The 15,470-nt window shown below is 43.0% G+C and overlaps 1 protein-coding gene across 1 annotated transcript in view; it reads right to left on the bottom strand.

Annotated features, from left to right (window-relative positions):
• The window catches only part of tmem132e (transmembrane protein 132E), a gene marked incomplete at both ends in the record, with an annotated part of 750,910 nt that overhangs the window by 569,684 nt on the left and 165,756 nt on the right, over positions 1-15,470 (bottom strand). The window contains one exon of the mRNA XM_083638875.1: positions 8,227-8,419. Coding sequence (XP_083495001.1) covers positions 8,227-8,419 — 193 coding nt within the window. The remainder of the gene's footprint in view (positions 1-8,226; positions 8,420-15,470) is intronic.

Genomic DNA, 15,470 nt, shown 5'->3' with positions numbered 1-15,470 from the left:
TAAGCATTACAACCACGCCTTTTAAGCGTAAAATTATGCACAGTCTGCTCATTAGGGAAGTGCAGTAAACGAGTCACAAGCTTGCCTTTTAAGCTCCAATTCCACGGAGCAATCTAGTAAAACCAGACAAGCCAAGCGCTCTGCTCCCCCCCTCCCTTCATCCCGTCTGTCTCTCTCCATATATAGGCTATTATTCCATATTATTATGCTTCTCAAACCAATCTAACTGCAGTTTAAATACTGCAAGCATGTAAATATGCTACACTATAGCAAGATCAAAGTGAAAAGAATGTTCTAAACGCATTGGCTAGAAAAAATGATGAGATTAGATTGGTATCCAGAATGATATCATTTTCTCTCCCCTGCTGCAGGTAGGATGATGCACATAAATATAGCCTACATTATGTAAAGTCATTGCAGAAATGTGTTTTTATTGTAAAACTAAATGTGAAGTAGGGCCAATTTATTGGAGCGGACATCACAGTACATGACAGTAGAACCGCGTTATGCTGTCACTTATCTAAATCACGTTAAATCTGCGAGGGATATATATAGCCCCTAGGATGACATATGTTTCACATAGGGCTGTGATTTGATTTCGCCATTTTATTTTGTCCAATATTGAAATGTTCCACAATTGCAATTGTGTTAACAGAAATATTATTTCAATCTACCACTTACCCTATTTAAGCTGATTTGGTTGCTATTTCTTCTCAAACGGATTCGCCTCAATGCGCCTCAATGCATACTGGGAGATTTCACATCTGTGGCGTGCCTGTCTGCTGTCTGCTGTCTGATGCACGAGGGAGTGAGAGAGAGAGAGAACCGGCGAACTTTTTTTCCAGCGTCTATTGTGCCTGTCAGACTGATGAGCAAGAGAGAGGGAGTGACACAGAGAGAAGGGGGACAGAGAGTCAGATGGCAGAGGAGCGCACCGCGCAACCGGCGCACTAAATAGGCCTGGTTTTGAAAAGCGCTAAGCCCTAAATTAACGCCAGGGCGGAAGATATCGTTAGGCCGGTATTTAAGGCCGAAACGCCCATTCTGGCCTATTCTGGCACTGCGCCACGCCTTTTGGCCTAAAGCGCATTTCGGGGCGTAAAGCCATGTTGCTATCTTCCCGAGGCAGGCGCAAGGCACGTTTTTTTGCGTTTAAGGCCAGTTTTTGCACCCAAGGCCTGTGGGAGAATAGGGCCCCTTATGTTTTTTAATGGAAGCACTGCTGCCTGCTGATTGAGTGGATGCCATAAGAATTCCACCTCAGCACGCCCCCTGCTGGGGACCCAGACCTGGCCTTCTTTATTTACCCTGCACGGTAAATTTTAATGTGCAAATATCATGTGGGTTTGGACTTTTTCATGGGTTCCCCTCCACCAAGTGAGCGAGGTGAGTCCACGAGAGAGGAACTAAAAACCCCGAGGCTTGGCCTGAGCTACTCGGCACCTTTTTGCTTGATTAATTTCTCTTTGTTCCCATAATCTGTTTACTACCCTCACTAATTGCCGCCTTTCATGAGGCAGGCAGAAGAGCCGCGATTAAACGGGTAATAGACACTTAAGTGTTCTGTGCGAGGACTTTGGCTTTCTTAACAATCAGCAAATCATCTTCAGCGACGTGTAGGTGTTGATTAAGTGTATTTGTAATGACAATACATGAGGATGTCTGATGTTCTGCACAAGATATTCTGTATACAAGGGCAGGCTCTCGTGAGTGAGCGGTTACTTAGAGCTACAATTTCACTGCAGACAGAAGTCTCCCTACATTCGCAGAGAATTCCCACTTGCTCAAATAGCTTGGTGTTGGGTAGATGCCTGTAAATGCCATAAATAATAACCCAGGTCATCTCATAGTGTGCTTATGATGAGTAACCTGGTTAACATGTCTGGTTGACTCCCATAATAAGGTTGATGTTATTGCTTCATCTGCCGGCCGGAACAAAATTGACAACCCATTTCACACGAATGTAACACGTGACTGACGCTATGCGAGACCCTGACCAGAGGCATTTCGAAACACTATATAGAAATCACTGATCTCCTCGCTGATGATCTCATTTGCTGATGCAAGGCCGTAACCACCGATTCAATATTGGGGGGGACGGCTGCCGGAAAAATTTGGTGGCGACCCCCCAAAAAATTGGCCACTTTGTCGTCAGATTAGAGGAATATTAACATTAAGATTAGACTGTTGTGATGTCATTATTCACCTTTTCTCACTCACCTCCATGTCACCTCTCCCTCCCTGCCCGGGTTGTAGCGGGCTCATTTTTAAAGCTAGAGCCAAGCTACTGATATCATATGAAACTAGAAGATCTAAGGCATCCATTGATACCAACCAACCAGGACATGCTAGCTTGTCAGCAAGGGGGGTAAATACCGCTCCAAACTTAGACAAGATTTTGGAAAGGGAAAAACAGAAATGGCCATATTCAAAGGGGTCCCTTGACCTGTCACTAGGGGTGTCACGATACCCTCAGTTCACGATACGATACGATACACGATATTGGGTTCACGATAACGATACGATATGATATTTATATATTTTTTTATAAAACTTGAATAACGAAAATATGACTGGAAAAATAGTCTTATTTGAAATACACAAAATGCAAAACAAATGCTGTTGTTGGAAATTGTTATAATAACTAGAAAACGACATGGAAGATAATTGGCTTATAGGGTATTGCAATATAATGTGTCACACTGTCACAAACTAAATGTTTGTTGCATGGTAGGCCTAAAAGAAAAATAAACTATACAATCTATATCTTAAATAACTTATGCAGGCAACGAGCTGTGTATTGTGTAGGCTACTATCTTCATATGTAATTGTCATCCTCTTAACTCATTGAGTGCCATGGATGGACATGTTCGTCATTTCAAATAGTAACGTAGAGTGCCAAGGACGGACATGTTCGTCAATTGCGTTTTTTGACGGTGGGGCGTCGATCAAAGCCTTCTGCCTCTCCTGTACAAATATTATAGCTATTGGAGGTCTATAACCTATTTTACAGAACCCTTAGGTGGCGACAGTGCTCTCCAGGTTAACAGAAAGGCAGAGAAAAACAGAGAATAAGTCGTTGGGGAAACGGAAATCGCATCGCATCCGTATGCATCGATATGCATGAAGCGTTTATCTGCTCCCACAATTGAGCTCCTCCATGTCCGCTGCACAGCCCATTCGCATGATCAGCCGTTATTATTCTCAACTGGAAGCATACAGTAGTAGCCGGTGACAAACACACGCGGAAAAAGCTGGATGTCGCCGACGCGCACCCTTCACAGTGCAGACAGAGCAAACTCAGCAGAGAGCCACCTCCCATACAGGAGGAGTGTGCAGTTGAGGCGGGGCGGGGCGGGGGGGGGGGGGGGCACGCAGAGCAGCACACAACACTGACCCAGACAGACCCAGGCAGCAGGACAGGGTTGGCAAACGCAAGCCAGAATATCCGATGCCCACCAGCAGCAAATCAAGATCAGCAAGAAGCTGCAACCAGCAGCGCACGCAGGGGCCAGCGCTGCTGGTTGCAGCTAAAAATATTATTCTGCCAAACAAAATTCCCTGGCCTTCACTGTTTTATTGAAGGAAATTATTTTTGAGGTGTGACTACATCAGAAAATTAGCTTCAGAGTCAGTGATGTGTTTGAAATGTTTAATTTCACAAAAGGGCCATTATCTCAGCTTCTAGAAAAAAACTGCTCTTTTTTGTTAAATCAAGCTATCTTCTCCGGCTGATAACTAAAGAACGGAAAATGATATCAATAAACCTGTTTTTGCTGATGATAGAAAAGAGTCTCATTGTTCTTTTTGCGTGTTCATTGTTTACATAGTAATATCACACAATATTCTGTGGGCCTCGAGAAATCACTGAAAACGCTCTGAAACTCTGGCACTGGGAGCGTCCGTTCTCCAAAAGTGGCTGGCACTCAATGAGTTAAGGAGGATGATTCCTCTTCAATGAATTCTCTGACTGCACTGTAGGCCTATATTGAGCGTTGCGGAGCGTTAATTGACGATTGAAACGTATCAAGTTAGTTACTCGTACAATTAGACATGGTAATCGTAACGTACAATTTGAAATTGTTTCGGGAGTACAGAGCTGCATCCCCTAATGACAGATAGACGCATTCAGAGCGAGATTAATTTGTAGGCTATACAGTACTATTAACTGCTTACCCGACATGTTGTGCCCGTGGAAACAATGGCACAAACTAGTTCATTTCAGACTACTGTAGGTCTAGTCTTTAGAGATGAGGGGAGACATCTCGCCTGCCACGGACCGGCAGGGTCTCCCTGTCAGAGTGTCCGTCTTCACCTCTGACAGTGCAGGCGGCAGACACACAGCCAGTGCGCTGCTGTCATCCACTGAAGCACGCGGTCCGCATTGGGATAACCGCACGGGGAAATGTGAATTGTGTTGCGCAAACTTCGCCAGCAATGCATTAGTCTATAAATAGCGCATTTAATCTTGTCTGTTATTTAATGAGCGCCGGTTTAGTCCCCATTTCAAGCAAAGTAATGAAAAAGATAGAGAGAGAATACAGATCAGTGCCGGCCCGTCAGTGCAGCATGTTCAGAGGTTGTTTTTCTCTGGATATAGTTTTTCATCTCCACGATATCGTCACATTTTGATATCGCGCAATTTCGTGGGACTTTAGTATCGCGAAATTCCGTGGGACGAAATATCGTGACATCCCTACCTGTCACCTGAAGATATCTGAATAATAATGGGTTCTATTGGTACCCCAGTCTCCCTTTACAGACATGCCCACTTTATGCTAATCCATTGTATTCTTCCAAAAAAATGCATGCATTAAAATGTGTTATTTTTGCCTATTCTGAATATTTATGCATATAGGACCCCTAAACAATATTGGAATTGCAGAAATTGAGTGTGACTGGAAAGCTGAGAGTCTTGTAAATTCAATTAGCCCAATTGTATTCATGTGTGATGATGTTAGTCCACATCATCTACATTGTGTCTTGTGTCTGGTATGTGTGTGTTGAGGCTCTACTTTAGCAATACAGTCATGTAAATCGGTGGTATTTATTGCCATAGTAAATTTCACTGTGTATGTGTGTGTGTGTGTGTGGGGGGGGGGGGGGGGGGCACTTCAAGTCTGGGTCACCTTGGTGCATCACACTGTGTTAATCCGGCCCTGATGATGAGCGCATCTGAAAATCAACATCAGGACATCCAAACAAGTTCTGACAGAGAGCAATGTCATTGGACCACATTGGACAAATACATTTGCATAATTTCTCCCAGCATGCCGCTTGTTCCTTCCAAATCTTTTACATGAAAGTAACTAACCAAATTAAATGAGTGGTGGGGGGAAATAATAATGAGCCTATTCTTATTTAAACATGCAGTTTTGAAACATTCAATAAAGACAAATTAAAAATAGACTATGACTCAACACCCTAAGTGATACACACATGTTATGGGAGTGGTATATATACCCATTACATCAATTTCCGTGTTAGTAGAATGGTTAGTTCCTTGCTCTGCTCTCCCCTAGGAGCGCTGGCTCTGCGGTAATGCCACGAACAGCTGTATCGCGCAGTAAATCTGTTTTCTTATTTTTTACATCAATTTATTGGGGGGGGGACACATTTTATCAGGCTTAAATATTGGGGGGGATTTGTCGTTCTCAATGTATATTGCCGTTACAGCCCTGTGCTGATGATGTAAGTAAGATGTGAGGCATCAGTAGACTTTTAGGCCTCTATTGTTGCATCGGCCTATGAACTGCGCCCAACGCCAGACGCAGCCCAGAGTAGTGGGCGTGGACCAGCGCACTCGATATTTTGGTATCGGCGCTACAGGTGGCCTTAAGCATTATAACCACGCCTTTTAAGGGTAAAATTATGCACAATCTGGTCATTGGAGAAGTGCAGTAAACGAATCACAAGCGTCCGTTTTAAGCTCCAATTCCACGGACCGATCCAGTAAAGCCAGAAAAGCCAAGCGCTCTGCTCCCCCCTCCCTTTCATCCCGTCTGTCTGTCTCCATATATAGGCTATTATTCCATATTATTATGCTTCTCAAACCAATCTAACTGCAGTTTAAATACTGCAAGCATGTAAATACGCTACACTATAGCAAGATCAAAGTGAAAAGAATGTTCTAAACGCATTGGCTAGAAAAAAATAGCCTATCCCTATGTCATGATGAGATTAGATTGGTGAAAGTTTGTCCAGAATTATATCGTTTTCTCTCCCCTGCTGCACAGGTAGGATGATGCACATAAATATAGCCTACATTATGTAAAGTCATTGCAGAAATGTGTTTTTATTGTAAAATTAAATGTGAAGTAGGGCCAATTTATTGGAGCGGACATCACAGTATAGGACATGACAGTAGAACCGCGTTACGCTGTCACTTATCTAAATCACGTTAAATCTGCGAGGGATATATATAGCCCCAGGATGACATATATGGTTCACATAGGGTTGTGTTTTGATTTCGCGATTTTATTTTGTCCAATATTGAAATGTTCTACAATTGCATGTTGTTACACATTATTTCTATCTAACTTTCAAGTCAAGTCAAGTCAAGTCAAATTTTATTTATATAGCACCTTTCATACACAAAGGCAATTCAAGGTGCTTTACAAAAAAATAATCGAAAAAACAAGCAGCAAAGCAATGCACATATAAAAAAAACACATAAAAAACACAGCCGACAGTTTTAGTTAAAATATATACTCAAATTAACAAACATGAAACATTATTTCTGTTTTAAATAAGTTACAAGGCACTCTTCAGTATTATTATTACATGTACAGTCCATTTGTTGGAAATGTACAGGAAAAATCTTTTTAAAATTACAGGCCGAGAGAGGCAGTAGTTTAGTAGCAGTTAAAAGCAAGAGTAAACATAAAGGTCTTTAGCTTGGATTTAAAAATAGGCAGAGTAGGGGCAGATCTAATGTGTTCAGGGAGTTTGTTCCAGTTATGAGAGGCATAGTGGGAGAACGCGGCTTCACCATGTTTAGATTTGGTCCTTGGGACAATTAGTAGACCAGTGCCTTTCTATCTATTTAGGCTAATTTGGATGCTATTTATTATCGAAATGGATTAGCACAATGCATGCTGGGAGATTTCACATGTGTGGCTTTGTGCCTGTCTGCTGTCTGATGCGTGAGGGAGTGAGAGAGAGAGGGGGGACAGAGTGAGATGGCAGAGGAGAGTCCGCGCAATTACGCACAATAATAGAACCGGCGAACTTTTTTTCCATCAGTCATTGTGCCTGTCTGATGAGCAAGAGAGAGGGAGTGACACAGAGAGAGGGGGGACAGAGAGTGAGATGACAGAGGAGAGCTCCGCACAATCGGTGCACTGAATAGGCCTGGTTTTGAAAAGCGCTAAGCGCTAAATTAACGCCAGGGCGGAAGATATCATTAGGCCGGTATTTAAGGCCGAAACGCCCATTCTGGCCTATTCTGGCACTGCGCCACGCCTGTTTGGCGTAAAGCGCATTTCGGGGCCTAAAGCCATGTTGCTATTTTCCCGAGGCAGGCGCAAGGCACGTTTTTTTGCGTTTAACGCCAGTTTTTGCGCCTAAGGCCTGTGGGAGAATAGGGCCCTTAGAGTTTCATAACCAGTTAAAAGTTCCCCGTGGCTGCTTTAACAAATAAGTTGAAATCAGATTGACTGATGGCTTCTACAAGAACATACTGTAATTTCACCAAAAGGTAGCTCATGGTAAGTCTACAATACAGTCAACCATTTCAATGTAAAAGACTTATGGCTGGGACACACCAGAAACATCTGGTGCGCATCACAGATCACGCATCACGGAAGTGTCGAATAGGAGCCTTGCCATTCATACCATAACTACATACAACTTGTACCGACTTCATGCCTGGCTGCACACGGCTGCGTCAAAAATAGACCATACGCCGAAACTCACGCTGCAGGACGCGTGATCGGTCTCCCTTGATAAGAAAGGACGCCGAAATGAAACTGCCTCCGGACCGCGACGCAACACTTCTGGTGTGTTCCTGCCGTAACAGTTAATCTCTCTATGCCATAGGGTCTATGGGAACGAAATTAATGAAGAATTTACTTCTGGAACCAGACATTTCAGCTCCCTTCGCTTATTTGCGGCAATTGCAGGGTACTAGAGGTTCATGTGAATGGCTTACTGTAACTCAAATAAGACCTTAACCGGTCATAACCTCCACTGTGCATGTAAACAGTGATAGCACAAGTCACTCACCATGGCAAGAGGAATGATGGCCTGTATGTCCCTCTGCACAACCGTCAACTCCGTCACCACCTTCTCAGAGTCGGGGGGCGGGTTTTGCCCCTTGTAGTCGATGTTCCAGTTGATCCTTCTGGTCACCGATAGGCTGGTGAAGTTCTCCATCTCAAAGTCCAGCTGCATCACCTCAACATTGCCCAGTACATCCCTGCCAGGACATTAACACAAAACAAGACACAACAGAGCCAAAATTGAAACCCAATCACCGACAGCATCATGTTCATAAAAAAAAAACAGCAGGACACAGCATCAAATTCTGCCAATGCATTCATTTGTGATAATTAATTAGTTGTCAGGACTGTGTTTAATTATTAAATGTGCCATTTAGTGAGACATGGACACAGTGCTCTGCTTGTATTCATTATGGTCCAGAGATGTGAACTAGCCAAATGCTTTAGAGAGGCAGGCGGAGTAGATATGTATTGGGCGGTAGCTGAAAATATGTTTTATGTAGTCTCCACAATAACTACCAGAACATATTTCTTTATTTCCTCTTCTTGCCTCAGTCTGTTTTAATTTGCTGCTTAGATTTTTTTTGCTTCTTATCATCATTATCTTGTGCATTAAGTTATGTCCTCTTTATTCAGTGATCCTCTACATCCACATATCTGAGGCCACCTATTCTTATGAGACATAAAATAAAAAGACAGGCGGCGTACAATGAACTATACAGAGAAGATCACCTTCAGATCTTTTCTGTGAACTGAATTTAATTGAACAGAATTTAAAAGACTGATTAGGGCAGTCTGCAATTCTTGTCAGGTCAGGTCCTTGAATCAATTTCCAGTGAGCATTCCAGAGAGGATTTAATAGTAGGGATGCACCGATCGATCGGCACGTGACCGGAAATGGCCGATTTTCACGTGATCGGCCTCGATCGGTGATCTGTTCCGGTCACTCTAAATAGCCGATTCTGTGAGCCGATTTTCACATGACGTGCGCGCACCCCAAAGCACCGAGACAGGCACCCAGCCACCACACCACACACGCCAGCATACCTTCCTCGTTGTGGATTTTTTTCACCGTCAGTGAAGTAGACAAAGCTCACAGTTTGTCACACATGCAAGTCGAAAATAAGCCGTGGAGACAGAGATGCGGCCGAGTCCCACTCGGCTGGAGTCCAGTCAGAGCGGCTCGCTTCACCTCACTGGCCCCTCTCTCTCTGCTCTCTCTCCCCGGGAAGCGGTGCTCCAGCAACCCGCCACCGCGCACAGCCGGCTTGGCGAGGTGAACGCGAGCATTGTGTCCAGTATGATAACCATTCCCCGACCTGCTTTTCCATTCCACATCAGCGCTGCTGCCTCAGCCTGTCAAGTCATGTTGTAACGTGACGTGGATACAGGAGAGACTATTTGTTTCGTATTGCAAATAGAACGACATGAGAACGACGGACATAATAATAAAAATGCATCGGACTCACAAGTGTGCAACGTTTTCTGTGCGTGACGATATTTTTTCGGATGGCAGATAAAAATACGCATACCAAACTTCGGACTGTGTGTAAACTCCGCCTGATATTCAGACTGAAGATCGTTACTGTAACTCATAAACTCATTTCCCCTCTACTCAAGAGGACTGGTCTGGAGCCAGTCTATAAACTCCTTGTCCATGGATCATTTTGATGTTCTGTTGCACCTGTTTTCTTTTGGAAAAGTAAATGCATGATAGCTGTGGGATATAGGCTATTGGATTTAATTTAATTTTTGTATTCATTGTATTTGCACAAAAAAGCTCTGTCCAGTAGCCTAACCTGGAACACTTTTATTTTGAGATGTGTTTGAGTGAGAAGGTCCTACTTCATGCAAATGATAAGAATTGTTTATTTGTTTATTTGGATCCCCATTAGATGTAAGAATTGTTCTATGAATCTTAATTTTTAAACAAAGTTACAAAAACGTTTGTGTAAGCTGTCAATTGTTGTTTTTAGAAAAAAAAATCGGAATCGGCAAAAATCGGTATCGGCAAGTCAGACTATTCAAAAATCGGAAATCGGAATCGGCCAAGAAAATGGCAATCGGTGCATCCCTATTTAATAGTATAAGCCAGTGCCTAGTGCTGGAGAGTGGTCAATGTTACACAATGAATACAGCTCATGCTAAAGTTGTCAGCCACTGTCTTTGGTGGAAGGGCCCCATCAGAACATTTCATGCACTCAACACAGGGCTTCAACAGTTGCATGATCTAAAGGGCAGTTTATACCAAAGAGCTTCCAGACAGATACAACGCAGCTGACATGGCTACAGCATCCTATAGGTCATGGCGTGCCATTTACTGCACAGCCTGCAGCCAAGGATTGGAGGAATGACTGTTGTGTTGGTTGGTCTTTATGATTACTGGCTTTGGTTGACATCAGTGGTTTGCCCAAATTCTCTCAGTTAATGACACAATACATTGTTTTGTGTGTGTGTGTGTGTGTGTGTGTGTGTGTGTGTGTGTGTGTGTTTAATAAACAAAAGTAACAGCTAATCACCCTAGTTATATGTATGTGTATGTATGTGTATATACTGTAAATAAAATATATATATAAATATATGATATGATATATACCGTATATATATATATATACAGTACAGGTATATAAATATATATACATACATATATACATACATATATACATATATACAGATATATATATATATTACACTGTGAACCACTCCATCCTCCTCCAAAGGCTGCGCCAACTGGGTGTTGAGGGCACCGCACTGGACTGGCTCACCTCATACCTCACCGACAGACAACAGTTCATCTCCCTCTCCGGTCACTCCTCCACCCTCTCCTCAGTTTTGCAGGGGGTCCCTCAGGGCTCAGTCCTCGGCCCCCTACTCTTCATCTGCTATATACTCCCCCTTGGTCACATCATCCGTCAATTCAACCTGGACTTCCACTGCTACGCCGACGACACTCAGCTCTACATCAGCACCAAATCCCTCCAGAACCCACCCCTCACCCACATCGAAAACTGCATATCCGCAATAAAAACCTGGCTAACCCAGAACTTCCTCCAACTCAACAGCGACAAAACGGAACTCCTCCTCATTGGCACCAAATCCACCCTCAATAAAACCGGACCCATCACCCTCACCATTGACGACTCCACCATCACCCCCTCCCCCCTGGCTCGCAACCTTGGTTTCATCCTGGACCCCACCCTCTCCTTTGATCCCCACGTCAGCTCTGTTGTCAAAACCTCATATTTCCATCTCCGCAATATCGCCAAAGTCAGACACTGCCTCTCCCCCACTGCTGCTCAATCCCTCATCCATGCCTTCATCTCCTCCCGCCTCGACTATTGCAACTCCCTCCTCACCGGCATCACCTCCCGTTCCCTCCATAGACTCCAGATGGTTCAAAACTCAGCCGCCCGCCTGCTCACTCACACCCGGTCCCGCGATCACATCACCCCTGTCCTCCACTCTCTCCACTGGCTCCCCGTCAAGCAACGTATTGACTTCAAACTACTCCTCCACACCTTCAAAGCCCTCCACAGCCTAGCCCCCCCCTACCTCACTGACCTCCTCATCCCCCATCGCCCCTCCTGTACACTCCGATCCTCTTCTACTGCCACCCTCATCATCCCCCCATCCAGACTCAAAACCTTTGGTGACCGTGCTTTCTCCCGCGCCGCACCCCGACTTTGGAACTCCCTCCCCCAGACCGTCCGAGACTCTCCCTCACTCCCCACTTTCAAAACCCGACTTAAAACCTACCTGTTCTCCCAAGCTTACAACCTCCCCTACCCCTGACCACCTCCTCCTAACCACCACCCTCCCCCTCCCTGCCCCTCCCTCCTGTTCTCTTCCTCTCCTTCTCCATATAACCTTGCCCTGAACTGCCACTGTTATTTTTACCTGTTGCCTGTATCTGTTGCCTGTTGCCTGTTTCTGTTGCTTGTCTTTTGTTTTACTGTTAAGCGTCTTTGGGTTCTGAAAAGCGCTGTATAAAATAAATGAATTATTATTATATATATACACTGTAAATATATATACAGTATATATACTGTATATATATATATATATATATATATATATATATATATATATATATATATATATAGACGGTTTTCACAAGAGCGCAACCCCACAGCACTTCCTTTTTCTCAGCATTCGGCAAACTGCAGAAATATTCACTCGACATCGTTACTTTTGTTTTCGCCGCTCAGCTGTATAGACGGTTTTCACGGAATGGTCAGTCCTGCACTTGAATGTTTTTTTTTCTTTTATGTCCATAGCAAACACTGCAACAGGAAGTGAGCGGGGGTTCATTTTAGAATGTTTTTGTTGTCAAGTTAAAACCGTCTATACACATACATACACCGGTGTATATATATATATATATATATATATATATATATATATATATAGTGAGATAGAGCATGGGAATGCCATTACAGAGATGACATCAGTTCTGTAATGGCAGTTCTGCTTACTCTAATGGAGCTATCCTATGCAACGGATTAATGGGTGATTGTCTCTGAATTGATACTGCGTGCTTGTCAATAAACAATCACTGGTCCTTAATCTTGACAGGCCCGTTTCTTCTCCTCTCTCCATGCTGCAGTGCAGAGCTTGCACGAGGAGATTGCAAATTTAGTTTAGCCTCTTGCTTTCAAACACCTTAATTGCAGCGGCCACAGATTTGCTTCTAAGAAATCAATAGCTTTCAGTATGTAGCCTGATTGTTCTGATAGCTGTGCAAATGACATTTTTGAGCCTACCCTGATTCTCTCGATTGCTTCTTTCTCTGTTGCAAAAATCCAAAGGAGTTTGGCTGAGAACTGTTAATAGTTTTACTATTCCGAAAACCCTGCCTGTTGGACTAGTAATCCTCGAGCTCACCAAGCCCAACATGAAACCTACTCACTGGAGGCAAGGGGGCAAATTAAATCTCCACACCTGACAAGAATGATCACAGCCCAACCTCACCTGTAACTGAAGCTGAAGTGTTCTTTATTTGCCCTCCGCAATAGGAGAGCTCCATCCACCATTCAGTTTGAGTGCCCCGTAATGAAGAGTGGATCAACCTATCTATAGGATCCTGCACTCACAAAAGGTTCCTCTCAGGAACATCGTGATGAGATCTCTGGCCTATTTGTCTCGACATCACTCATTGAAAACAGACACCCCCTTCTATCTGTGGCACACTAAAGTAGACATCAATATGGCCCAGTGGGTGAGTACATGTGTAGCCACTCAATAGAGCATACCCCTCTCTGAGGACCGTTACAAAAATGATTTTAAAATGCGTTTCTTTGCGGTTTGGGGTGGCTCGAAGGTCGGTCTATGCTTTTTTTTTATCAAGGTGAAGAAGGAAATGGTAGAAGGTCCAATATGTGAAAACATATATTTCCAAAAAAATTAATTGGTTTCATGATGTCTGCCCTACATTTCATATCAGGGGCTATGCACTTGTCATTTTTATGTTATTTCTGAGATCTAATTGTGTAGAGTTCACATCTCTGTATGTCCAAACTACCACAACATATCTGTATGCATGCATTCTGTGGCTGCATTGTGTCTAGTCTACAGTATGCAGAATTCTGATCACAATGCAAGCTTGACATTTCCCTATCTGGTTTTGAAGATCCGATAGCAATGTGGCCAAAAACCTGATTTGTTCTGTGTTGAGAGCTGATATTTAATGTGACCTTTGGTGACTGGGTGATATAAGAAGCATTGAAACAATAAGTGTAACGACAGCTCACATATTTCTAATAGTTTTTGAGTTGTCAGAAGAACTTCTGAAAAAATGTCTGTCTTGCTATTTTTTGTGATATTATACTTCTTTAATATATCTCAATGGGATGACCTTTTTGTCAAAACACTAAATTACGTGCGTGTCTCACTAATTAATGCTATTCAAGTCCAGCACCTAAAGTTTTATAGAAAAAAATAATTCAGCGATCTGCCATTATTATTTAAGAGGGACTATTTTTGGTGAGTTTTTCCTGCACAGTTTCTCCATTCTGTTATAGCACAAAATATATATTTTATAAGCTGTTGCTTGGGACTGTTAAAGCTCGGGGGGGGGGGGGGGGGGGACCATCCTTTGATCAGAGCCTTGTTTGAACTGATTAATAAGGAGAGTTCAATGGATCAACCGGCTTCCAGGCAGTTATCTAACAAAACAGTTACAAGATGTAGTGTTGACTACACTCAAAACATAAAACACAGCCTATAGTACACTGCACCGACCTAACCTTACTTGAGTCATGAGGGGGATGTGCTGCAGTAGATACAGGAGCAGAAGACAGGGTAAAGACATATTTTTAAGCCTTGAAGCACAATATAAATCAACTGTTGGCCTTTGCTAGCATTTTCTAGCTCTGATAAAAGAGCTTTTAGGTGAAAAGCCCAGTGATGAAGTCATCTAGGCCTACACTGCATTGACTATAATAAACTGAGGGTTCAGAGTGAAAAAAAACTGATATTTATACAAACCTATACCTTTTCACAAACAAAAAGTCAAATTTCTCCGATGGCGATGTCCCTGGCCCTTTCACACCAAACCCCTCAATATTTATCGTTTCACTTTTGCCATATCATATCCTTTTCATGAGATATTAAAAAAAAACAATAATTATAATAATAAAAGAAAATTAAAGCACAAGAGCAATATGTTCCCTTTCTGGTGAGCATAGATAGACACGCACATCGGGAGCGCCAGGTTTGGCCATTCAGCACAGCTCTTTGCTGGTGAAAAACAAAACAAAGCAAACAACAAAAATGTTGTTGTATTGGCTGAAAGAAAATGCAATTGCAATATTCCCAGGCAGCTGTCCTCACACCAAAACACTTTTCTTTCTTTTTAATCAAATAGGAAGGTGTTTGATGTGAAAAGCATAGACCAGACCGTCACATCCATGTACTTTGCAAAACGTCAAGGCCGCGCCCCTTTTAGGGAGAAAACACAAGCCACTCGCTGTTGACTTCAATGTAATAGTAGTACAAAAAAATCTATAAAAAAAGAACAGAATTAATTTTGTTTATAAATGGCCCAAAGAAACCATGACATGACAATAGTCATGGCCGGCCATAGAATGTGCAAGTTACATCGACAATAGTACTTCTATGAACACTGTATCCAGCCCACTGATGAGTTTCCACCAGGTTACATGCATCATCCACATTGACGGTGTCACCCCTACTCTATTAAAAAAACACATCGCAGATCTGTTTTTTTTTATTCATTGTTAGTGAAAC

Source organism: Poromitra crassiceps (assembly GCF_964638095.1).
Source record: "Poromitra crassiceps genome assembly, chromosome: 1".
Classification (NCBI taxonomy): domain Eukaryota; kingdom Metazoa; phylum Chordata; class Actinopteri; order Beryciformes; family Melamphaidae; genus Poromitra; species Poromitra crassiceps.
This window is presented reverse-complemented; position numbering and strand designations above follow the sequence as displayed.